The following is a 24956-nucleotide window of genomic DNA, read 5'->3' as shown; positions in this document are numbered from 1 at the left end:
CTGGCAGATCCCCTCCCCTCCCCTCCCCTCCCCTCCCCTCCCCTCCCTCCCCTCCCCTCCCCTCCCCTCCCCTCCCCTCCCCTCCCCTCCCCTCCCCTCCCCTCCCCCTCCAACCCCGCCCCAGGCAGGGCCGGCTGCCGGGAAACAAAGGGAGGGGCCGGGGCCGGGGCAGGTGGGGATGGAAGGGAAGGAGGGGCGAGGCCGCTAGTGGCCGGATCGATAAATCAGAGCGGTGAGATCACCGCGCGGCCGCCTCCCGCGGGCCGGGGAGGAGGCGACGATGGGGGCTGGCGGGAGGGGCGCGCGCGGCCGTGATTGGCCGGCGGGCTGGGCCGGGGGCCGTGATGCCCGAGGCCCGAGCCTCTCGCCTAGGGAGCCATTGTAAGGCTGCGGTCCGCGAGGAGAGGGCGCGGAGAGCGTGGTCATGGGTCGGGGGGTGGGGGGGGGGGGACGTTTGGCGGGGTCTGGAGCCGCCACCTGGACTCTGTGCGCTCTGTGTCTCTGTTGTGGACTACAAACTTGTGGGCTGTGTGAGGGTTGGGTTGTGTGTATATTGTGTGCGGATGTGACTGTGTGTGTGTCCAGGTGTGGGGGACGGGGAGAGGGAGAGAGAGGAGGGAGTCTGGGTTCCCGCCCAGGTGTGTGTTTAGGGCGTCCTGGTATGTGTCCACCTAGTTGGGTGAAGGGTGTGTGTTCAAGTTTGGCACCCCAGGCTGAGGGGAGAGGGACAGAGCAGGAGAGAGCTGACCCCCACCCCAAGAGCCCTCTGGGTCCTGCCTATTATGCCCGCCCCCCCCCACCCCGTTCCGGGTCTTCTCCTCCAGGGAGTCGAGGTGCAGTCTGTCCCTCCCAAGCTCCTGGGTTAGGGTCTTTCTGGGCTGGGGTTTATAACGTGTCATCCCATGGAGGGCTCGGTTATAGGACTCCATCCACGTGTTTCCTTCCCGTCCCTGGGAAAGAGTGGCAGGAACAGAGCCCAAAGGGCAGGATTTACATCCTGGCATCAGAAGGACACACACTCTCAGTGCCCTCAGACAAGTGTCCAATCTCCCTGAAGCCCCGTTTCCCCTTGGTGAACATGACCTGCCTCCTGAGTCACTGTGAGATGATCTTATCAATATCTGGAACACGGTAGGAACCTACTGATGGCAAATTAGACTCCATCAAATTCCTATGCATCCTTCAAAGCCCAGCTTCAGTGTCCCTTCTTCCAAGAAGCCTACCTGGCTAGCTCCCCCCCACTCAAAGCCCAGGCCCCACCTCTCGCTTCCTCTACCCCTGGATCCCGTCTCTGGTCCCATCCAGATCCCCAGGGGCTGCAGAGTTGGGGGTCTGGATCTCGAGAGCAGTGTTTGGGTTTCCCTCCTGTGACATGAACAGACAACGCGTGTGTGTTGCGGACAGCTCCTGGTGCCACGGGGATTTATTGGCAAGCAGCTAGAGGGTGGGGCGGGGCAGCAGGGCTGTTTCCAGCCTGATTCGGGGCTTGATTCAGTGCTTCCATGAGTAGCAGGAAGGAGCCCAAGTTTGGCAGAAACCCAAGCTGTGCTGGGGACCCAGGCCCTAGCGGGCAGACGCTGAGTTCTAGGACACAGGAAGCCGTGCCTCCAGCCAGCAGCTCGAGAGGACCAGAGTGTCCCTTTTTCCACCTGGCCTGGCCTGGCCTGGCCTGATGTGACCCGGAGAGAAGAAACTGGGACGCTGGAAGGAGGCTCTCCCTGTCGGGACCACGGGGTCACAGCCCCCGGGACTGGAGAAAGCAGGTGGCCTAGAAGGACCTCAGACAGTTCAGAGAACAGGAAGAAAGGAGGCACCTTCCCCCCACCCTGGCTTCTCCTAGGCACACCCACCACCTGCCCACACCCCACTTCACAGCATGGGAAACTGAGGCTCAGCCCAGGCCAGGCGTCCTGTCCCCCGAGGGCATCAGGGTGCGGTGTCCGCGGCCATGGTGGTGGCCCGTTTGGAGTGGCGGATGCCCATGGTGAATGCCGGGGCCCTGGCCTTGGTCATGGTGACCTGCTCGGGGCTGTGGGTGCCGGGGCCAGGTGTCTCATCCGGGGGGCGTGGGGCTCGGGGCCGCCCCAGCATGGTGAAGGCCGGCCGGCGCTGACGGTAGGCGTTGGGGTCCGGGCTATCATACTGGCCTGGACCCGGTATCTCAGTGGGGTCCTGCGGGGGTCGGGCGGGGGGCGTGCGGCCTGCCGCCGTGTAGCTTGGGCTGCTGGGCTTAGTGAAGATCTGGGAGCCCCAGAGGGAAGGCAGGGTGTAGGTGTTGGGGGCAGGGGCTGAGGTGTCCAGCGGCCGCAGGCGGAAGCGGGAGCCCAGGGTGAAAGCTGGGGGGGTCCGCTGGCGCATGGGGGCCACCTTCTCTGGGCTGTAGGCCCCAGGGCCGGGCGTCACCTCCAGATCTGTAAGAATGGGGCAGGAAGGTTGGCAATGGACAGGGTCCTCACCTCCTCAAGGACCTGGCGTGGCTCCCCATCGCCAAATGCGTCGTGGAGCTCACAGAGCCCAACCTCCTTCTGTTCTCTTTCAAGCCTCTGGCCTTTGCCCAAGCTCAGCCCTCTGCCAGGAATGCCTCCCATTCCCCATTCCCACCTCCCAGGAGCTGCTTTTCCTCCTTCAAGACAGTGCCAAAGGCCCCTTCTCCCTGCTGCCTTCCCCACACCCTCCTAAGCAGAGCCCTCACAGCCCTTCCTGAGATCCCCCTGGGGTGGGTCTCTCCACCTCTCCAGACATGGCCACACTGAGGTGAGATGGTCCCCACCTGGATCTAACCACACCAGGCTGGGGTCTCACAAAAAGCAAGGACGTGTTAAATCTACTTCAGCTCTCAACAATTGGCTTAGTACATGTTGGAGTGGATGGGTGAGTAGAAGGATGGGTAGTGAGTGGGTGGATGAGGAGTGAATGAGTAGATGATGGATTCAGGGAGTTGTAGATGGATTGACAGATTGTGGATGGATGGGTGTGTGGATGGATGGGTGGGTGGGTAGATGGATGAGTGGATCATGCATGGATGGGTGGATGGGTGGGTGGGTGGATGAGTGGATCGTGGATGGGTGGGTGGGTGGATGGGTGAATGGGTGGGTGTGTGGGTGGGCGGATGGATGAGTGGATCGTGGGTGGATGGGTGGATGGGTGGGTGTGTGGATGGGTGGGTGGGTGGATGGGTGGATGGGTGGGTGTGTAGATGGATGAGTGGATCGTGGATGGATGGGTGGATGGGTGGGTGGGTGGATGGATGAGTGGATCGTGGGTGGATGGGTGGGTGTGTGGGTGGGTGGATGGATGAGTGGATCGTGGATGGATGGGTGGATGGATGGGCGGGTGGGTGGGTGGGTGCGTGGATGGGTGGGTGGATTAGATGATGAATAGGTGGATGGGTGGGTAGGTTGGTGAGTAGATAGATGGGCAAATGTATGAAGGGATGGATTGACAAGTAGCTGTGTGGTAGGTCAAAGATGAAAGGATGGTTGGATGGGAGATGCGCTCTAGGTGAGAGGGAGCTGTCTGGAGCCCGCGAAGGGGATGGCTGCATTTGCCACAGTCCCCACTGCACCCTATTGTCTCCTGATGCCGAGGATGAGCTCCAGCTGCCCTTGTGGCACCACATGTGCCCAGGATCACATCACCCTGGGCCACTTCACCCATTCAGGTTCTCTCAGGGCCCCTGGCCCCTCTTCTGAGTCCACTGGATTTTGTCATTCCAAAGACACTGAAGGTCTAAGAACTCGGGGGTGGGAGGGGAGAAGAGTACGGAGGCATGAGATTCGCTGAGAGCCTGAAGGGGCAGGGTCCTGGTAGGGCAGCACAGGTCAGATACTCACCCCGAGACTTGCCCCGGCCCTGCATGGAGTAGGCAGGGGTGCAGCTGCGGCCAAAGCGGGTGACTTTCGGGTCCAGGAAGTAGACCGGCCCGGGGCTGGTCTCCTGTGGAGATGCTGGGGAGAGGAGCCCAGGGTCCTAAGGGCGCCGCCAATGGCCCCCCCGCCTACTCGGTGCCCTGCTGAACCCTGAGGCATTCCCACCCCCCGAGGCCCCTGGCCCCATCCTGGAGGGCAGGGACTCAGCCCACCGACGTATGGTTACCCTGACCTGGGGGCCCTGGGTCTTGACCGTCTGTGTCCCTGCAATCAAAGCTGTCCTGTTTGCTGTGCCCCACCCCTGACCTGTCCTCTGCCAGGGGCTAGGGGACCAGCTCCTGGACCATTAGAATTCTGTGTAGAGTGAGAGAACCAGGCCCGAGTAAGGGTCCGAGGAGAGCCCTTCCGGAGCCTGGGCTTGCCTGCAGGTGGCCAGCCTGAGGGAGGGGCTTGTGTCGGGCTCTGAGAGCCAGGTCCTGGGGAAGCTCTCCGCCCAGGTCAGCCTCCTCTTCGCACTAGCAGGATGTGAAGATGGACATTGAGATGATCCACGGAAGGGGGTGGTCCAGTGCCCGGCACTTAATAATTGGCACGGGACTTCCGTGGTGGTCCAGTGGCTAAGACTCCACGCTCCCAATGCAGGGGGCCCGGGTTCCATCCCTGGTCAGGGAACTAGATCCCGCACGCCGCAACTAAAGGATCCCGCATGCCACAACAGAGGTCCCAAGTGCTGCAACTAAGATCCGGCACAGCCAAATAAGTAATTAATAAATAAATAAATAGATTTTTTTAAAAAGAAAGTGGAAAACATGCACCGATTTAAAAAAAAAAATTGGGACTTCCCTGGTGGTGCAGTGGTTAAGAATCCACCTGGCAATGCAGGGGACATGGATTCAGTCCCTGGTCTGGGAAGATCCCACATGCCACAGAGCAACTAAGCCCATGTGCCACAACTACTCAGCCTACGCTCTACAGCCTGCGAGCCACAACTACTGAGCCCTCGTGACACAACTACTGAAGCCTGTGCACCTAGAGCCCGTGCTCTGCAACAAGAGGAGCCACTGCAGTGAGAAGCCCGCGCACCGCAATGAAGAGTAGCCCCCGCTCGCTGCAACTAGAGAAAGCCCGCGCACAGCAACGAAGACCCAACGCGTTCAAAAAAAAAAAAAAATTGGGGCCAGTTACTATGATTGCCATTGTTACTGTCTATAAGCCCACTCCAAGATAAATGACATGCATCTAAGTGTAGTAGGTCTGACAAGGATCAACTGGTTTAAGTACTATGCGTATGTGTGCACACATGACACGGTACACACACATGAAGCATGCTCATGACAAATGAGCACAGTCCAACTCATGGCATTTCCCACCTCGCCGCCTTTGCCTATGCTGCAAGCTCTGCCTGGAGTCCCCTTCTTCTCCAGGGGATTCCACCAAACTCCTACTCATCCTACAAAGCCCAGATCCCATGCCTCCACCTCCAAGAAGTCTTCCCTGGGCACTCAGCAAAGTCTACAGTAACCACCACTACCCCCGACTCCCCAGTCTATTTGTCCCTCTGTCCCAGGATGGGTCCTGTGACTGGGATTAGAACCTGGCAACCCTGGTTGCTCTGGGCCATAGGCTCGGTTCTTGATCCTTCCTAGTGACAGATGTGGTGCTGATTCCCTCGTTTGCCTTCTGGGGCCACTCGCAGCTTCCTGAGTTTTCTCTCACTTTGGTTTGGGATCGTTGCTGATTCTGAAGTCTGAGAAGAGGCTGCTGGCGCCGCACCTCCCAACAAGCCTCTGTCCACACGAAGCAAAGTCCCCACAGAGCAAGGACCCTTCCAGCCCCCAGCCCAGCCCACTCGGGACCCCGAGCGCTCTAGAAAGTGGGTGAAGGAGCGTGTGGGCAACGCCGTGAAGGCACAGGCTTGCGGGTACACGGCAGTGACACCATCCACACAATGGGCCGCTGGCTGTGGCTGGGGCCCCGTGTCCGCCCCATCACTGCATCCAATGCTCACTCACACCCTGTTGCACCCCTTCTGGCCAGGAGGAAAGTGGACATCACAGAGGCGGGGTCGCCCATGGACCAGGCCAGCCCCACAGCCTGCTGTCTCGCCAACATTTCCTGTCCAAACACGAAGGATTCTCCTTCCACCCTCCCCGCGCCCCGTGGGACATCACGGCCCAGGAGCCCCCATCCCGCTGACCAAGGACCTGAGGCGGCACTCACACCCACAGCCCTTCTTTGTGGAGCTCTGACTGGAGACCAGGCACTGCTGTAGCCACTTTGAAGGCATCCAATCCTCACTTAATGAACATCTCCAGACATCCAAGGTGTATTTAATCCTGACCGCAACTCGGTAAGGACTGTACCGTCATTGTTTACAGAGGGGGAAACAGACACAGCTTGCCCAAGTCAAGCAGCAAGGAATTTGCAAATGCCCTGCAAAACCACACACTACTCCCCTTCCATAAGGAAACAAGGGACCAGAGAGGCACAGCAGCTTCCCTGAGGTCACACAGCAGGGGTTACTTTGCACACTGTCCCGGCTTCCTGCCTGACTGAATGAGAGCTTGGATCTAAGGGGGTGAGGAAATACTCTGGGTGGGAGATTGGAGGCCCACCTCTCCCACACCGGCCTTACCCTCGCTGGGCCTCCGGAAGAGCGAGTAGGCGGGACCAGCCACCCTGGTGCAGTCGTGGTTGATGTAGCCGACGGTGGACGGCAGGGCGTACAAGCCTGGCCCGGAGCCTGCGACCAAAGCCTGAGGGTCACGGCCTGGGGCCATGCACCCTGAGAGATGAGGGGAGACAGGGGACCAGCCCCTGAGCCTCCACCTGGCCTCCCAGCCAGTCTCCACGGCATGGGTGCGGGAGTAGGAGCTGCCGGGGGTGGTGGGGGGAGTGGCAGGGGCTTTGTGAGTCACAGGAGTTACAGGAGGGAGGGGCTGCAGGGCTGGGGCACCCTGGCACCACTGAGGCCCAGACTCAGAGATACGCAATCACAGGTGGGGAAACTGAGGCCCAGACGCAGAGATACACTGTCGCAGGTGGGAAACTGAGGCCCAGACGCAGAGATACACTGTCACAGGTGGGAAACTGACCCCTGGACACAGAGATACACTGTCACAGTTGCAACGTTTGGTGGCCTCTGCAAGAATGTCAGTGCTACATAGGCCACGGAATCTGACTCCAGCGGCTTTGCTACAGATGGAGAGACTGTGGCAGGGCCGAGGCGGAGCCGAGATTCCAGGGTCAGTGTCAGAGTCAGGGAGGCTCAGCTCCCCCACGGACCGCTGCACAGGCTCCCAGGTTCTGCTGCTCTCTCTGAGACAGTTATCGCCAGTGAATACACTGCAAAGGCTTCTTGCTTGTTTCTCCTCGTGTCCGTCCCCCCACGGGACCTCTGCTGCTCTCTTGACCACTGTACCCTCAGCGCCGGGAAAGGTGCCTGGCCTTTAAGACACTCAACTCACGGGCCCACAGGAACGCCACGTTCACACCCATACTGCGGGAAGGAAAACTGAGGTTTGGGGAAGTGCAGGGGCTTAGAGACTCCCTCCTCCAGCCAGGCTCCCACACTTTCCAGACACCCCAGCGGGGCGGGGGCATTGGAGCAGGGAAGGGTCCCACCACCACGGCCCCCTCGCCCACCTACCGTTCTCCAAGGGGACTACCCCGCAGGACCTCCTCAGACCAGTCTCCGGGATCTGGCACTCGGTGGCCCGCCGGCCCAGGGCCACCGGGGTCAGCCGTGGAGCAGGGTCACAGGGGAGGGTCCCCATGGTGGGCAGGGGCCGGTCCGGGGATCCTGGTGTCAGCTCCTTGGCCACGCAGCTCTGGGCTACAGGTGCCGGCACCTTCCCCGATCCTGGCGGCTTCTGCGGGGTTCGCAGAGCCCCGGGCAACCACACCCTCCAGACGGCACAGACGGCCCCTTGTCTGTCGGCAGGGAGTCTGGGGCCCTGGCCCGAGCAGGCTGGCCAGCGGTCACTGGCCTGGAAGTGGGGCCAGGATCGAGTGTCGGCCAGGCAGCTGGATGGTCCAGGAAAGAATCCGGTGTCAGCAGAGCCGGTCCCCCGGGAGCCAGCTGAGCTGGGCAGCCCAGGCCAGAGCAGGCCCTGGGGAGCCGGAGCTGCAAACAGGACACCCACAGCTTGGTGGCAGGAGGGACAGGTGAGGTCATGGGCGGCCTGGCCCCATTTCTACAGCTAGGGAAACTGAGGCACAGTCCAAGGTCGCCACTCTGGGAGCTGCTTCCTCCCCTCCTTCCTTCATCCAGGAAGGACTTATTGGGCACCTACTGTGTACTAGTTCCTGTTTGGGTTGGTGGGACATGATGGGAACAGGCAGACGAGGAGTTGATGTTTTCGGGAGGGGAGAGAGGTAATAAGCAATAAATGTATAAATGAGCACACCATATGTTAGAAGGTTAAATGTTCTGCAAACATACAGCAGAGCAGGGAGTTGGGGACAGCGGTGCAGGGGCAGGATGAGAGGTCACTGCAGTGAGAAGGTGAGGGAACATCATTTCAGGATAGGGAAGGGCTGTGCCAAGGCCCCGGGCAGGAGCTAGGACGGCAAGGAGGCGGCAGTGGTCCTCCAAGACAGGCCCCTGCCTTCCAGAAGCCAACAGGGATTTACTCCATCCCAATGCAGAGTTTATTTCCTTGACTGCACCGAAGGCTACCACGGTGTCAGGCTCCAAGATGGGGCTCGAAGAAACCTGGCTGAACAGAATTCACATTCCTGTCTCTTCCTGGCATCCTGGTTTGTTGTTGTGTTGTCAGCCCCTTTTGCACTGCAATGTGTTACCAGTTGTATTGAGTTACAATTCACATACCATACAATTCATGCCACAATGTATTTTTCATGCATTCTGTAATTTTTTAACTTTTTAATCAAAAAGTCATAGTCTGTGTCAAAGGTCATAAAACTTATATTAGAAAAGAAGATCTTAAAATCAGTGACCTAGAAAACTGTAGAAAGAATTAACAAAGCCCCCCCCCCACCAAAAAAGCTGGCTCTTTAAAAGCATCAACAAATTTGATAAGGCTCCAGCTGGACTGATCAAGAAACCAGTGAGGTGAACCAGTCACAACACTGGGAACAGAGGACGGGCAGCAGTGCAGACCCGCAGGCTCAAGGGGTAACGCGGTCTGTGTGAAGCCAGAAAAAGACCTTTTGCTGAGCAGGAGCTGAGGCGCTTTCTGCGCCGGCATCATCGTGTTTAATTAACCCAGCATCTCGTAAGAGGTACTTATGCTGACCCCTCTGTGGTCACAGGTGGGGAGATGAGGCTCGGGGAGGGACAGTGACAGGCACAGGACTCTTGACTCAGGTTTTCGAGCAAAGCTTAGGGTCAAGGGCTTCTCCCGGGTTCTAATTCTCACTCAGCTTTCTGGGAGTGCTGAAATCCTCTGGATTCCCGTCGCCCTAAGGACAAAATCCAAGCCCTCCCTGTCACACAAGGCCCCGCACGGTCTCACCCCCACTTCCATCTGCCCCGGACGCCTACTCCTCAGCCCTGGTCCACACCCCTGCGGCCACATCAGCCGGCTTCCTGCTCCTTGGGTGGGGACCTCGGGGCCTTTACCTGCCCACCCTCCCCCTGGGATGCACGTTCTGCAGATCAGCCCACAGCCTCATTCACCTGTGGGCCCCAACACTGGACAAGCTACGTGCTTCTTTCCAGAAGCGCACAAACTCCGGAGCCATGGACAGAAGTGGGCACTGAGGAGGGATATGGGGGATAAATACCCCACCTCCCTCTCCTTCTGCCTGTTAGCGCCTCCCACTGACCCACACCCGGCCAGACTTGCAGGAGCCCAGGGACACCCCACTGAGGTCAGCCTCCGGGGCCCAGGGCAGGCAGAGGAAGGACCCCAGCCCTCCCCATGCCTGGGGCCCCCAGCCCAGGCTCCATCAGCCAGCCCTGGAGTGAAGACAGCTAGAGACACTGGTTCCAGTCAGGATTCGGCCCCCACTGTTTCCTCTCTGTGTTACAGCCCCAGAGATGAGACCCTACATTCAGATTCCATTTCCCCTCTGTGCCCTAGGAAAGAACCAAGGGCTAATACGGAGTGCGGGGTGGGAGGGACAGACTAGACCAGCAGCCTGAGCTGGGAAGGGTGCTCTGGGGACCTCCAGGCCCAGCCCCCTCCCCGCCTGAACTCGGCACCCCCCAGCCTGCCGGCCCCCCCACTACTGGCTCACTTGTCTCTGCAACTCCAGCCCAGAAATCTTCACTCCACCAGGTGAGCTGAGATGCCAATTAGCTCAAAGCAGATGCAAACAGCCGTGTTTTAATCCGAACTGACACAGGGGCAGCAGAGGGCAAATCAAAGAACTAGTAAAAGGAAGCCTAGCTGGGCGTGAGAGCAGGGCACAGGCCCAGCCACGGGGCCGAGGTGCGGGCAGTGTCTGGGGGAGACTGCAGAGCCAAGCCAACGCCTGGATACAGCCGGTGCTCCACAAATTTCAGCCCTTATCACAGTTACTACTTCAACCAGGATTCAGCTGTGCATCAGGCACTTTCAGGTACTGGGGAAACAGGGGTGAACAAAACCCATAAACTCCTTTCCTCCCCTTTTTATGGAGAGAGGCAGGCAAGTAAGTCCGCAGGTGTTAAAGGCAAGTAGCAAGGAGGGGCCGGAGGTGTGGGGAGTGCAGTTGGGGAAGCCTCACTGAGCAGGTGTCACTGGAGGAGAGACCAGAGGGAGGTGAGGAGAGAGCGGGGGAGACCTGGGGAGAGGGCGCACCTGAGAGGGGCACCGCCGGAACAAAGGCCCTGGGACAGCATTGCGCCCGGCGTGTGGGAGGGACGGCGGGGAGGCCGGTGGCGGTTGGAGCGGAATGAGCGAGGGGGAGAGAGAGGAGGTGAGGACAGGAGGGGACGGGGTGGGTCGGGTGGTGCAGGACCCGGGGTCGCAGAGGGCTCAGCTCTCACCCAGAGGGACGCGGGACCCCCCAGGGCGGCGGGCAGAGCAGGGACGCGGGCTCGCTGCTCACAGGCGCCCTCTGGCGGCTTCGGGGAGAACAGGCCGTGGGCGGCACTGGGAGCCGCGGCGGACGGGACAGCGGGGGTCTGGGAGGGGTGGGGTGGGGGAGATGCGGGGGAGGGATGTGGGGTGTCAGGGAGGATAGTGGGGAATTTCGGGCCGAGGAACTGTGGGGCCAGCTTAGCTGGGATGGAGCAGGAGGGAGCGAGAAGCAGGTGAGTTCTGGGTCTACTTTTTTTTTCTTTTTTTTTTTTTGTGGCCGCCTTGGGTCCTCGTTGCTGCACCAGGGCTTTCTCTGGTTGCAGCGAGTGGAGGCTACTCTTTGTTGCGGTGCGCGGGCTTCTCATTGCGGTGGCTTCTCTTGTTGCAGAGCACAGGTTCTAGGCGCGAGGGCTTCAATAGTTGTGGTGCACGGGCTTAGTTGCTCCACAGCATGTGGGATCTTTCCGGACCAGGGCTCGAACCCGTGTCCCCTGAATTGGCAGGCAGATTCTTAACCACTGTGCCACCAGGGAAGCCCTGGGTCTACTTTAAAACTAGAACCAACAGGGTTTGCAGGCAGATTTGATGTAGGCAGGGAGGGAGCTACGAGCCTCCAGGATTTGGTCTGCTCACCTCAAAGAATGGAGCTGCAGGTAACGGGGAGGTAGCAGCGGCGGGACGGGCAGCCTTTAGAAGATCATGAGTTCAGTCTTGGGACTGTGGGCTTGGGACTCCGTGGGACATGCACCTGGTCAGCCAGCTGTACACGGTGGGTTGTTGGTTATCTATGGGCCCTGTGGGTTCAGAGACACCTTGGCTTTTACCCCGAGGGAGGTGGGAGCCCTGGAGGGTTTGAAGCAGAGGAGGCGAGTGGTCAGTATTAAGAGAAAGGGAGGTGTCAAGAATGGCTTTGACCTGAGTCTCCTGAAGGAAGTTGACCTCGACTGAGAAGAGGGGCCCAGTTGCTTTCCTTAGTTCTTTACTGTCCGATTCTGCCCTGCTCCTTCCTGACACACACACACAGAGAAAGAGGCGGAGGCTGTGCGTGCCCTGTCCTGGGGTCCAGCACATCACCAGTCTAAAGCAGGCGCACAAATACCCTAAAAAGAAAGGGGTGAGGGGTTGTTGACACTGCTGCGCTGAGCCGAGGTCCCCCACCCGTCTCTAGAACCATCTGGGAGCTAAAAGTGAGTTTGCACCCCAGGAAGCTGGGTTACTGGATGGCCTGCTGTTCTGTCCCTGGCATGGGGGCGCCGCAGGCCAGGTGTTTGCGAGGACACCACCCCATGCGGTGCCATCTTTCCCCCTGCCCTCCTGGCCTGAGATCTGTCACCTCCCACCTCCCAGGGCCCTCGCAATTGTCCCTTATTCGGGCCTGACTCAGACTCACGTGCCACAGTGGCCGCCTGCCCCTTTGTTCCGGGGGCGGGGACTAACAAGGAAGACTTGTTCTTCCAGGGATCAGGACTCAGAGAACCTGCCAGCTTCCCTCCTGCCTCCATCCGGGAAACAGCCGGCGAGAAACAGCCGGCGGCGACTCTCCACGTGGGACCAAGCCAAGCAGGGAGGCAGCAGCTCTCCTGTTCTGCTGGGTACCCCGCCGCATGCCTGCCGAGTCCCCATTATGAGGATGAGCACACGAGGTCCAGAGGAAGGAAGGGCTCGAATTGGGGGGGGCTGGAGAGCGTCTCAGCAGCCTTTCCTGGAGCCCACAAAGTCCTACCCGACCACGACCAGGTCCTTTCTCCCCTCTCTGGCTTTATCCATCCCTCCAGGGCCGCCCCTCTGGCCTCCCAGATGCAGGGCCTTTGCACTCACTGTACCTTCTACCCGGTACACTCCTTCCCACACAGATGCTTCCTAATCCTCTTCACTTCCCCCAAGTCTTTGCTCAAACCTCTGCCATCTGCCCAACTAACTTCATCCTACAACTTGCCCCATGTCCACACTGCCAGTCTCCCTTCCATCTTTTTTTTTTCCCCACAGCATTTATCACCCACTAATATAGTATAGCATTTGTCTCCAGCACAGTGATGGGCTGGAGCTCATGAGAGCTGACTTAGCAAGTTGATGTCATGCTGGCAGCTCCCATCAGCCACGGTGGGAGTATTTACACCCAGGAATCAGCATGAAAAAAGCTACAGAGCAGGGCTTTTGGCCCTAAAGTGCCAGCTGTTCAACATTTATAGGCACACTGCTGCCTGTTTATTATACTTAATGTTTACACCTCCTGGTTCCCGCCCCCGCCCCGCCTCCATAAGAATGGAAGCCCCTCGGGGCAGGGTCGGCCCACTTTGCTCTCTGCTGTCACCCGGGCACCTAGAACAGTATCTGGCACCTGGTGGGCGCTCAATAACTATTTGTGTCTTAATGAGTGACCCTCATCAGGGCCCTTGAGACAAAACCACCCTCAGCATGAGCCTGGTCATCCTCCAGCGCTAGAGAACACACTCAGGGCCCCAGCACCGTGACCCTGGGCCGGGCAACAGGACTCTGGCCGCCTGGCACGGACTCCATCACAACACACGACCCTCGTCACGACCCCACCCCAGCCGCTGAGACGCCCCCGCAGCCCCGACGCCACGGCCCAGCCGCGGCGGTGCAGGGGCGGCTCCAGGTCCGGCCACGCTCCTCTGTGCGTTCCTCGGGGCCGGCGCCTTCCGGTTCGGGGTGGAGGACCCCCGGCCTCGCCGCTTCCCCGAACCTACCCCAAACCGCCTCAGGGGCTTCCGCCCCGTACCTCCCCGTCCAGGTTCCCGGCGATGCCAGCGCAGCAGGAGCACTGGGGGCGGGACCTTTAAGAGGCACAACGCCGCTGTCATTCGCCCTAAAATACGCGCAGACGGACGCCCCCTCCCCAGCCGTCGAGTCGGGCACGAGGGCCCCGCCACCTCGTTGGCCAGTCGGGGCTAGAGAGCCCCTGCGCTGCGCGCGGCCTTGTGGGAAACGCGCCCCGGACCGCCACCCCGGCGCCCGGCGCATGCCCGGACTTGTAGTCCGGCAGCGCGTGGCGGCCGCAGAAGACGCCGGTACGCGCGGGTGGCGAGAGCCGGGACCCGGGCGCTCCTGCCTTAGTGGCTGAAGGATGCGGCGCCTCCCGGGGCCGAGCCGAGCTGAACCGCCACGTACTGCTGGCCGAGGAACTCGTCATCAAGGACGGCGGCGCAGTGGGTGCACCAGTCCGGCCCTACACTGACCCTCAACCCCGGCCCGACCCTGACCTTCAGCCCTGACCCGTAACCTTCGGCCCCGGCAGGACTCTGATCCTCAGCCCCGGAAGGACCCTGACCTTCAGCCCCGACCCCTGACCCTCAGCCCCGGCAGGACCCTGACCCCCGGCCCCAGCAGGACCTTGATCTCAGCCCTCACCCTGACCCTCACCCTGCTGGGCACCCAGCTTACCTGGATCAGTCTCAGCCTTGGACGTTGGACCTTGGCCCCATTCCCTACCCAGCACCCACAGAGCCCTGCCCCAGACACCCGGGCGCAGCCCTGCCACCCCAGTTTCCCACCCTCCCTGCAGAACCACCCCCAGCCCCACCTTGACTGGGCTCTGAACTTGCACCCCCCCCCCCCATCATCCAGACCTCGCTGTCAGGCTCGGATCCTCCTGGTCCCACTCATGTCACAGGTACAGACCCTGCACTTGAAACAGGCCCCTTGGGCAGAGAACTTTCCTGAGGGGGTCTGCTCTGGGCGCTGACGGTGACCCCAGCCCAACCCCTCTCCCTCTCCAGGCAGGGCGCCCCGAGGCTCCCACGTCGTCCACCAGCAGCCTCCCACCCAGGGTTTCCCAACCTCTGAGGTTCCCAGCACCGCTGGCACTGGGGCGCAATTGTTCTCCGGGCGCTGTGGGGGGTGGAGTGGCTCCCTGGCCCCAGCCCCTCAATGCGGGGAGCCTCCACAGTGTGACAACCACTGACCTAACCCCTCAGCACAGCGGGGGTCCCAGGGCTCAGCCTGGGGTCCGGTGGAGGACCCCAACATTTCCATTCTGTGCTCACAGACACAAAGCCAATGCAAGCCCCCCCACTGGAGAGAGTCCCAATGGCCACACAGAAAAAACGGAAAGAGAAACTGGTGCCATGAGTAAACAGAAAATCAGTTTTTAAAAGGTGCTTTAGGGCTTCCCTGGTGGCGCAGTGGTTAAGAATCCACCTGCCAATGCAGGGGACACGGGTTCGAACCCTGGTCCGGGAAGATCCCACATGCCGCGGAGCAACTAAGCCCGTGCGCCACAGCTACTGAGTCTGCTTTCTAGAGCCCGCGAGCCACAACTACTGAGCCCACGTGCCACAACTACTGAAGCCCACGAGCCTGGAGCCCGTGCTCCACAACAAGAGAAGCCACGTCAATGAGAAGCCTGCGCACCGCAACGAAGAGTAGCCCCCACTCATGGCAACTAGAGAAAGCCCACGCGCAGCAACGAAGACCAAACACAGCCAAAAATCAATAAATTTAAAAAAAAAAAAGGTGCTTTATTTAACCAGGCGTATCCAAAATATTATCATTTCAACATGAAATACTCAATAAATATTGAGATTTTTACATTCTTCACTCATAATAAATTCTCTAAGTCCAGGGTGTATTTTACTCTTACCTATATTTTCTGCTTAATTTTCGTCGGAAGTATTTCATCTGTATATAAGCTTTCCTAAAACTGTAGATGAGGGAATTCCCTGGCGTCCAGTAGTTACGACTCTGCGCTTACACTGCAGGGAGCACAGTTTCGATCCCTGGTCAGGGAACTAAGATCCTGCAAGCCACGCGGCACAGCCCAAAAAAATAAAAAATAATAAAATTGTAGATGAAAAAGGAGAGTCATAAACCCAAATTGTTCCAAACGTACTTAAAAGTTTTCCAATAAGTGGATCAAACGTCTGTTTTTAGGTTGATATTTAAATTAAAAATTACATTTCAGGTGGTGAGTAGCTGTGCCTGGCTGGCAGCTCTGCCCAGGCCTGAGTTTGTCCGGTGCCCCAACCTTGTCACCTCCCCAGCCGGGCCCTGGGATGGAGCAGCTAGGCTACAGCCAGCTGGCCTAGGCAAGGTTGGAATTTCACACAGCTGGCCCAGCGCTGGCCCTAGTGACCCACAGCAGTTCCTTGTCAACTGTTTGAATTCTCTGCAGCACTTCTGCCCTGGGGGTGGCCCTCCCGCTCCTCAGGGAACACCCACACCGCCATCACAGCACTGGGTCTGCTTCCTTGGTCAGGCAGAGCAGTGCCTTCCTCCTCAGACACAGCTGGTCCCCACACCAGGGCTGCCAAAGTGGATGCGTGGGGTGGTGTAGAGGGGGGAGGGTGTTCAGTTGGAGGTGGATGGGTACATGGTTGGGTGGACAGCTGCCTGACAAGTAGCCAGAGGGACAGGTGGGTGGGTGTTGGGCGAGCAGACCTCTGATCTGAGCGCCACCCTGGTCTGCCCACACCTGCTAAAGTCAGTCTGGGCCTGTCCTGAGGGGTCTGCTCTGGGCGCTGATGGTGACCCCAGCCCAACCCCTCCCCCTCTACAGGCAGGGCGCCCCGAGGCTCCCAAGTCGTCCACCAGTCAGCCATCCTCACCCCCTCAGCCCAGCTCGGCCAGGGGACTTCAGGGGCCAGCAGGGACGTCGAAGGCCTGATGCAACAGCTCCTGTCCAGCTCTAGAGCTGGCTATGTAACAGGCGACCCCTCACAGCCTCCGTCTCCTCCCCCAGCCTCCCTGAGACCACCGAGGCAGGGAGCCACCCAGGGAGGGGGCTCAGGCTAAAGTCTGGGGTGCTTCAGCACCAGAGCTGGGTGGGGCACCTGACAGGGGCCGCAAATGACCCAGCCCTGCCCTCAGGGCTCCAGCTCACCCCAAAGAAAATCCGTGAGGCTCCCAAGTGACCAGTGATGTTAGTGAGGGGAGCTGGCCAGCCGGGGTGCAGGGGTCCTGGGGGAACGGGAATCGCCCAAGGCTGGGGTGCTGGCCTCTCTGGACACCCTCCTTGGCCCCGAGTGCCCTGCAGAGCCCCAATGCCATCCTGGGAAGGTTGGGCTTGGGTGGGGGCCGGGACCTCCATGGGAAGGAGGCTTCCTACAGAGGCCACTGAGGACTTCCTCCGGGTGGGGTGGGGGGGCGATGCTGGGAAGGGGGGACCAAGAGCAGGAAGCCCAGGCTGGGGGGATACAGCCAGGACCTCAGCCCCCACCCAGGCGGCTCCCGTGGGCTCAGTCACCTAGGACAAGAGCAGATGTCCCTGGGGCAGGTGGGAAGTGCAGTTCAGTCCCCACCCCGCCCCCCCCCCCCCGCTGGTGCTGGCCCTACCCCTCCTGGGGTCCATCCAGACCCCCTCCGGTCACCTGCCCCGTCCCTCTCTTCTCCCCCCACCCCTCCGTCCGTCTGTCTGTCTCTGTCTCCCCACCCGCCTGCCCGGAATCTTCTTCCTCTGTTGAGCCCGCCTGTCCCTTCCTCAGGGTGGCCTCTGCTGATGCCGCGGTCATCGTGGTCCCCTTAGCACTGTCCTCTTAAGCCGCGGGTGTCATTAACCCTCCTCGTTCACGCAAGCAGAGGCTTGGAGCTGGAGGGGCCAGCGACGGTGGGGGACGGGCAAGTCCACACCCTGCAAGGGCCTCGGCTGCCAGGGTGCCAGGAAGCCGGGTCAGGGTCTGGGAAGAGACCCATTCACCAGGCTTGCTGACCCCCACCCGGGTTAAGGGCCCAGCTTCCCGAGAAGGGCCCACACCTCCGGCCTGGGGAGGGGCGGCACCTTGGAGCTGTCTTCCTGTGCGGCCTTTCCTGGCACCGAGGTAGGAGGGGGATGGGACCAAGGAAGTTAGACTCTGGGTTCGCACACTTGGGGCCCCCTGATTCTCCGCTCCCCTCCCCTGCCCCCAGCGGCACCCCACCCACCCCAAAGCCCCGCTCAGCTCCCCTCCCCTGCCCACCGGCCCCTGCTCTTAGGCCCCAGTTTCTACCTCTGACAATTAAGATGTTGAGAAGACAGACGGGCAGGGCTGGTGGTGCTTAGAAACAACATGGCCTGGCGACTCCTCTCTTACACTGAAGTCAGGGAAACTGAGGCAGAAGTCACACCCTGAAGTCAGGCGGGGGTTGGGGGGCAACCAGGACTCTCCATCTTTTTCCTCCTGCGTGCCTGCTGCACAGGGGGTCTGGGGTCACAGCGGACGAGATCCCCCCATTCCCAGTACAAGGGGGATGTGACATCAGCCACTTGACCTCGTTAAGGACTGCGAGGAAGTCAGGGGGCGGGGGGAAGCTGGCTGGGGAGCTTCCCACTCAGGAGGCAGCATCTGGGCAGAGACGGAGCAGGGGAGGCTCAGGCTAAGGTCCTGAGGCTGCCTGGTCCAGAGGCTGCCCAGTCTCATAGGCTCCAGCCACGGCCAGGAGTTGGGATTTTTCCCTCTGCCAGGGGAAGCCGTGGGGTGTCCACGTGCTGAGAGGGTGTTTCTAAATCCTCTCTGGGTGCTGGGTGGTGAACGGCTGTGAAGGAAACTGGGGCCAGGCTGAGGGGCCCAGAGGAAAGAGTGGATGGATTCTAGCGTTGGGATGATGAGGTTCTCAGGTCTCGCCGATGCCTGCTGGGGGTCCCCTCCCCCAGGCTTCTCGTGGGGAGCCCAGACCCCAGTCGCTGTGTGGAACAGAGCACTGAGGCCCCATGCCCGGTGTCCCAGGCTCCCATCACGCCTGCCCGTTTGCCGGACGGGAGACAGGCTCAGAGGCGGGTGGGCCTCGGCTCCACACCCTACACCATCCTCATCCCTGACGGGACCCATCTTCCAAGCGGATTCCTCCTGCAGCGCGGCCGCCCAAGCTCCGGGAGGGCTGCTCCCCACCGCCCCCGCGCGGCCGCTCCGGGCAGCGAGGGCTGAGACTCCCGCGACTGGGCGAGCCCGGCGCCACCCCTGGGCCTGGCTCCGATTTCCATTCAATTGACCTCGACAGTCAGCCCTCTCCCGCCTCCATCTTCCGATCTTCAGTCTCTAAAATTGAAACCTGGAATCGGCCCAGACCCTCCGCCCGCGGGTTCTGACCTCGGCCTCCCCCGCCCCCATCTCTGGCCCCCAGTCCCTGCCTCTCTGTCGCCTCCAGGGTCGGGGGTCAGGGTGGGAAACCCCCTCGGGAAACCCCCGGGGAGCAGCTGGAGGAGGGGGAGGGGAAGCGGGGTCGCGGGGCGGGGAGAAGGAGCCCGGGGCGCCAGTATTTAAGCCACCTCCCCCGCGGGCAGTGGACAGAGCCGGGGACCGAGCATGGAGCAGGGCCTCGCCCTCCTGCTTCCCCTCTTTCTGGGGCTGCTGCAGCTGGGCCGCGGTGAGCGGGGCAGGGGTCTCCGAGCCGAGAAGGGGTTGGGAGAGAGGAGGGGCTCGGAGAGGGGCAGTGCGGAGGTTTGGGGAGGCGAGGGAGGATCCCACATTGGAGGGCCTCGGAGGAGGGGGCTGGGGCTGGGGGCGCGGGGCGGGGCTGAGAGCGCCGTCGCCCGCAGGTGGGCCGCTGGAGGTGGAGCCCCCCGAGCCCGAGGTGGCGGTGGCCGTGGGCGAGTCGCTACAGTTCACCTGCCGCCTGGCCTGCGAGGACGGCAGGACGGCCTCGGTGCAGTGGCGGGGCCTGGACACCAGCCTGGGCGCCGTGCAGTCGGGCGCGGGTAGCAGCGTCCTCTCCGTGCTCAATGCCTCGCTGTCGGCTGCGGGGCCCCGCGTGTGCGTGGGCTCCTGCGGGGACGTCGCCTTCCAGCACATCGTGCGGCTCCTGGTGTTCGGTGAGCCCCCGCCCCTCCCGCCGCCGTGGCACACGCGGGGCCCAGCCAGCGGCCCTGCTTTCCCTCTATCCTTGTGCCACCTCTGCCTGGGAGGCTTCCGGGATTGCCCAGCCCGCCCCAGCTCAAAGCCGGCCTCGCAGGTCCTCCTGAGTCGATCTGCAGTCCGCTCCCTCCTCCCCGCATCCCCTCTCCCCCAATCCACCCCCAAACCTCCTGTACCTGACCCCCTTGCCCTTTCTGCGGGTGCGGCACTGGGTCTTCCCTGTCCCCGGTCACCAGCAGTCCCCACGCCCCCTCCTCAGGGCCCAGCCCTGACCCTCGGGGCTCTGCCCACCCCCTTCCTCCACTCTCTCCACAGCCTTCCCGGACCAACTGACTGTGGCTCCAGAGGCCCTGGTGGCCGGGCCGGACCAGGAGGTGGCCTGCACAGCCCACAACGTCACGCCTGCTGGCCCTGACACCCTCTCCATGTCCCTGCTCCTGGGAGATCAGGAACTGGAGGGGGTGGAGGCCCTCCGGGATGTGATGGAGGAGCCCCAGGAGGGCGAGGACCCGCTGTTCCAAGTGACACAGCGCTGGCTGCTGCCCACCTTGGGGACACCCACCCCACCCTCCCTCCACTGCCAGGCGACCATGAGGCTGCCTGGCTTGGAGCTGAGCCACCGCCGGCCCATTCCAGGTGAGCCTGTGCCTCAGTGTCCCCCAGGAAGTGGGTGAGGTCACACCACCCAGCGCCTGTGAGCCTTGATGAGCGGTGCCCAGTGGTTCTTATGGAATCCTGGTTAAGCCCCTCCCCTGCTGTGTCGCCACCTGGGCAGGTCACAGTACCACAGCCGAGGAAAAATTGCATTCGATCTTTGTTTTATTTTTTAATTAATTTATTTATTATTTATTTTTGGCTGTGTTAGGCCCTTGTTGCTGTGCGCGGGCTTTCTTTAGTTGCAGCGAGCGGGGGCTACTCCCGTTGTGGTGCGCAGGCTTCTCATTGCGGTGGCTTCTCTTCTTGAGGAGCACGGGTTCTAGGCAAGCGGGCTCAGTAGTTGTGGCGCACGGGCTTAGTTGCTCCGCGGCGTGTGGGATCCTCCTGGACCAGGGCTCGAACCCGTGTTCCCTGTGTTGGCAGGCGGATTCTTAACCTCTGCGCCACCAGGGAAGTCCCTGCATTCAATCTTTAGTCTGTCACTTCGTGGCAGCCAGGGGCTACTTCTCACTCGTTCATTCATTCAGCAGATTCGCTGAGCACCTACCCTGAGCCAGGCCCCATGAGGTGCTGCCCTTCCTCTGCCCACAGCCCTCCAGGGCTCCCACCTCCCTTTGGGTGAAATCCCAAGCTCCCCGTGCCCATGGAGCCCTGCAGAGCCTGACCTGCTTGCCCCATCTCCCACCCCCACCCCCTGCCTCACTTCCTCCCTCTCTCCCCCTCACTCAGTCTGCTGTTCCTCTGACACCCTAGGTGCAGTCCTGCCCCAGGGCCTTTGCACTGCTGTGCCCTCCACCGGGAATGCTCTTCCCCACATCTCCCTCACCTCCCTCGGGTCTCCTTCCCAGTGAGGCTTGCCCTGACCTCCCTGTCCAAGGGGTCAAACCCCACTCCCACCCCCACCACACACACACACACACACACACACACACACACTCAGGCCCTTTCTCTTCTGTTGAATGTTTGTTGACACCTTTTATCAACATCTGACTCCTGTGTGCTCTCTTTATTTTTTTTCCCATTATCTGTCTCCCCTGCCATTGGTTTCATCGAGATAGGAATGTGTCACCCTCGTTCATGGCTGTCCCCCCAGTGGCTAAAACAGTGCTCAGCGCACAGTAGGTGTCCAATAGATACATCCTGAATGAATTAATCAATAACTGTTATCACGGAGCCTGGCGCATAGTAGGTGCACAAGAAATGCTTGCTGAATGAACTAACGATTGACAACATTTAACGTGGGGGCTGGCACACAGTAGGTGCTCAGTTCATGTCAGATGTTATTAGTTTGTCTCATCTGGGACAGGCCCTGACCGCATCACCAAGCTTCTGGCAGCCTCTCACTAAGGAAGCACAGATTCGTTCTCTGAGAGGGCACCCCGATACTCATGTTAATGGCTGAGGCCTGGGGGCCGGGAAAGGTTTGGCTCAAGTGGAAGCAGGGGTGGGGGGGGAGGCAGGGGTGTGCTGGGAGGGTGTGCACAGAGTCCTCCGGATTTGAGAGCCGTCACACAGCGGAACGGACAGATCCCCTCTCGGGGCCTCAGTCTCTCATCTGCACCGCAAGGGGGCGGGGCACCCCCTTCCCTCTCCCCACCCCTCAGTCCCGTAATAATAAGATCCAACATCTGTGTCACTCTCCACGCCAGCCCCTGGGGTGGGACCTCTCACCCAGCTTTCCAGTTGAGGAAAGTGAGACACGGAGATTTGGATGCTCGCTGGGGGAGGGGCATGACAGAACCCGAGCCGGCTCCTGCCCACTGGGATACCCTGCGATTCACGCAAGTGAATGGACGGGGCTTGGAGCGGTTCTGGTCCAACCATGTGGTCCGGGTGGAGAGAGGGAGGGAGGAGAAGGGGCTGGGCAGCAGCAAGAACAGATGGCTGCCGTGTTTTCCAGTCCTGCAGGGCCTGACCTCCCTGGAGCCCCCCGTCATGACCCCCCCAGAGCCCGGCACCACAGAGTCCCCGGAGCCCCCCGTCACGACATCCCTGAAGCCCCCCGTCACCACCTCCCCCGAGGCCACCCCAGAGCAGGCCTCCACCCACAGCCCCAGGAGTCCTGGCCCCGTGCCCCGGAACAGCTCCACCAGGCCCTGCCGCCCGGAGATCCGCCAGTTGTCAGCAGCAGGGGGCCTGGAGCTGCTGTGTGAGGTGGTCTGCGGCCCAGGTGTGGCCGTGCGCTGGACCCGGGCCCCCGGCGGGCTGGCAGCCTACGAGACGCGGGAGGTGGGGGCCCAGGCTTGGCTGAGCGGCGGGAGCGTGCTGTGGGCCAGATGCCACAGTGAGGGCTGGTTCCAGTGTTGCCTGGACCCAGGGGGCCAGACGGCTAACCTGTACGTGGCCTCAGAAATCTGTGAGTTCAGGGGCTGGGGCGGGCACTGGGGGAGCCTGAGAGGGAGGGGAACCTTGTGTCTGGCCTTAGACAAGGGGGGCCCTGCCAGCCTGTGTCCCCAGCTGTCCAGTGGACTTCTGTGACCCTATAAGATCACAACTGCCTGCATGGCGATAACTAAGTTTCAGGGACTGTGTAGGTGTCACAACACTTTGTAAACTCTAAACTCTATGGACTGAGACAGCCTGTGGAATAGAGACAGAAATAGAAGGGACTTCCATGGTGGTCCAGCAGTTAAGACTCCGTGCTTGCACTGCAGGGGGCGCAGGTTTGATCCCTGGTCTGGAAACTAAGATCTGTGTGGCGTGGCCAAAAAAGAAAAAAAAAAAAAAATAGAATACAGCCACTTTGGTAATTTCCGTTTTTCTGGTAGCCACATTCAGGAATAAAAAGGTAAAAATAAGTTTGACAATATATTTCATCGAACCCAATATATCTCAAACGTTATCATTTCAACATGTAATCTATAAAGAAGCATGAATGAGATTTTTTTTTCCAAACTAAGTCTTCAAAATGCAATGTGTGTTTTACAAAGACAGCGCTGTCCACTCAGACTGATCACATTTCAAATGCAGCTGTGGCGAGTGGTCCCTCACTGGACAGCTCACTTCTGACTACAAGGTCCTATGTACCTTTCAAAAGACTCACTCTAAAGGACTTTGGATAGTCCAGCGATTTTTATACATTTCAGAAGTCGTTTTAAACCGTGAAGTCCTTTGTAAAATTTCAGGGAACTCGGTCAATCCGGGAGCCCTTAGCCGACTCTGCTGGGCTGCTCCCCAAACCTGCAGAGAGGTGCAGGACTCCGTATGCCTCTCTCTCCAGGCTCCCCGCTAACGTCTGCATCCCTGTGGACGGGCAGCTTGGTGCTGGGGCTGCTTCTCCTGGTGTTCCTGACCTACCGCCTGTGGAAACGCTGCCGGCCCACCAGATGATGACCTGGGCCCCCTGCCCCGCCTGGACCTGGAGGGGGATTTTCCTTCCACTCAGTTGCTACTAGAGGATGTTTGCAGGGTTCTGGACAGCAGGGGGGCTGACCGTGGACCCCTTATCCTGATGGCCAGCACATCCAGGCTCCCCAGCTGGCTGGGCTTCCCCTCAGTGGGGACCCTGGGGAGCCGCCACCCCCCCCCCCCCACGGTGCAGAGCTGGAGAATAAAGAGCATCTGGTCTGACCTCGGTGGTTCCTGTCGTGGTCTGAGGACACGGGGAATCCCCGGCACAGCTCCAACCATCCTCTGCTCTAGGTGACTCTCCAGAGAGACAAGGAAGGACAGGACACCCCAGCCCCACGTGGCCAGGGGTGGGGGGAAGAGGCGTATGCTCTGTCTGGCGCCTTTCCCTGCATATGGGGACACTGGCGCTTAATGAGTAACTAGGAGTCCTCAAAAGAAGCGGAGAAAAGTATTTGTTGGAGGGAAGCACGGGCAAAGACACAGAAGAGAGGTGGCTTGATAAGGGAAATTGCATCTCTTTTGGGGTGGCTGGAGGCTAAAGCGTGGGGAGAGGCGAGAGAGAGGCTGGAAATGATACCGGCAGATGAAGGGCTGTAGATGCCAGGGTCGTCAGCCTTCTGGAACCGAGGAGCTATGGGAGAGTTTAGCGCTATAGAGGATGCGGTGTGAGAAAGTTCCCTCTAGTGGTAAGGAAAGGTAACAGCCTGGGACGGGGAACTGGGGACCGTGGGTGGTCCACTCGCTCTGTGAACCCGTACAGCGGACTAGGAGCCGCGGAAGCGCAGACCAGACCCCTAACCCACCCTGGTGGGGAGAGAGAGCCTTTCCCCACGAGGTGAGCTACAAACTCGCACGGAGATTGGGTTAGGCCGAAGGCCAGGCTGAGCACAAAGGCTCCGAGTTGAAAATCAGAAAAGGGGGCGGGAGCGGCGCTCAGTCCCGGAGTTGGGGTGGAACCATCCCGCCCACTCTCAGCAGGGCTTCCCTGGTAACCAATGAGACCGGTTGCTAGGGGACCATGCTAATGAAGGACTCGCCCACTACCAAGATGGCAAGCAATCCGGCTTCATACCAGAAACCAAGCCCTTCCTAGGGATCCATTTTGGAGTCTGGCAAAATTTAAGTTCCGGGCCTAAGCCAGGAAAGCCAACCAGCACACCTAAAGAGGAAAAGGGAGAGAGAGTGAGTGCCAATGAGAACCTAGAGAAAAGGGTGGCCTGCGCTGGTTATTTCCCAGAGTCTCCCCGCGGGATCCGGGCGCCCTCTGCCCTCAACCAAAATGGCCGCCCCCGAGGTGACAGCGCACTGTGAAATATGGACGT

At 60.4% G+C, this 24956-nt stretch overlaps 2 protein-coding genes across 2 annotated transcripts; one reads left to right on the top strand and one right to left on the bottom strand.

Annotated features, from left to right (window-relative positions):
* Positions 1–1926: 1926 nt before the first annotated feature.
* ODF3L2 (outer dense fiber of sperm tails 3 like 2) lies at positions 1927–7645 on the bottom strand. The gene is made up of 4 exons (XM_036847400.1): positions 7519–7645; positions 6505–6612; positions 3834–3947; positions 1927–2411 (listed from the first exon to the last, which is right to left on the bottom strand). Exons 1-4 carry the CDS (start codon positions 7643–7645, stop codon positions 1927–1929), a joined length of 834 nt encoding a protein of 277 aa, XP_036703295.1.
* Positions 7646–19059: 11414 nt separating this feature from the next.
* MADCAM1 (mucosal vascular addressin cell adhesion molecule 1) lies at positions 19060–23896 on the top strand. Its single transcript, XM_036847851.1, has 5 exons — positions 19060–19138; positions 19311–19583; positions 19942–20262; positions 22184–22639; positions 23504–23896. The coding sequence occupies exons 1-5, from the start codon at positions 19078–19080 to the stop codon at positions 23611–23613; spliced, it is 1221 nt and encodes a 406-aa protein (XP_036703746.1). The 5' UTR covers positions 19060–19077; the 3' UTR covers positions 23614–23896.
* The last annotated feature ends 1060 nt before the right edge of the window (positions 23897–24956 follow it).

This window comes from Balaenoptera musculus, chromosome 3 (genome assembly GCF_009873245.2).
Source record: "Balaenoptera musculus isolate JJ_BM4_2016_0621 chromosome 3, mBalMus1.pri.v3, whole genome shotgun sequence".
NCBI classification, from domain to species: Eukaryota; Metazoa; Chordata; class Mammalia; order Artiodactyla; family Balaenopteridae; genus Balaenoptera; species Balaenoptera musculus.
The sequence above is the reverse complement of the archived record's forward strand: the minus strand, read 5'-3'. Positions and strand labels throughout refer to the sequence as shown.

Excerpts from the sequence above, each read along its gene's own strand:
- ODF3L2 (XM_036847400.1), bottom strand. The coding sequence starts at position 7,645 with ATGGGGACCCTCCCCTGTGACCCTGCTCCACGGCTGACCCCGGTGGCC. Across the intron at positions 3,948-6,504 it reads CTTCCGGAGGCCCAGCGAGG|CATCTCCACAGGAGACCAGC; the intron begins GTAAGGCCGGTG and ends TCCTCTCCCCAG. Across the intron at positions 2,412-3,833 it reads GGGCCGGGGCAAGTCTCGGG|ATCTGGAGGTGACGCCCGGC; the intron begins GTGAGTATCTGA and ends CCATTCTTACAG.
- MADCAM1 (XM_036847851.1), top strand. The coding sequence starts at position 19,078 with ATGGAGCAGGGCCTCGCCCTCCTGCTTCCCCTCTTTCTGGGGCTGCTG. Across the intron at positions 20,263-22,183 it reads CCACCGCCGGCCCATTCCAG|TCCTGCAGGGCCTGACCTCC; the intron begins GTGAGCCTGTGC and ends CGTGTTTTCCAG. Across the intron at positions 22,640-23,503 it reads GTACGTGGCCTCAGAAATCT|GCTCCCCGCTAACGTCTGCA; the intron begins GTGAGTTCAGGG and ends CTCTCTCTCCAG.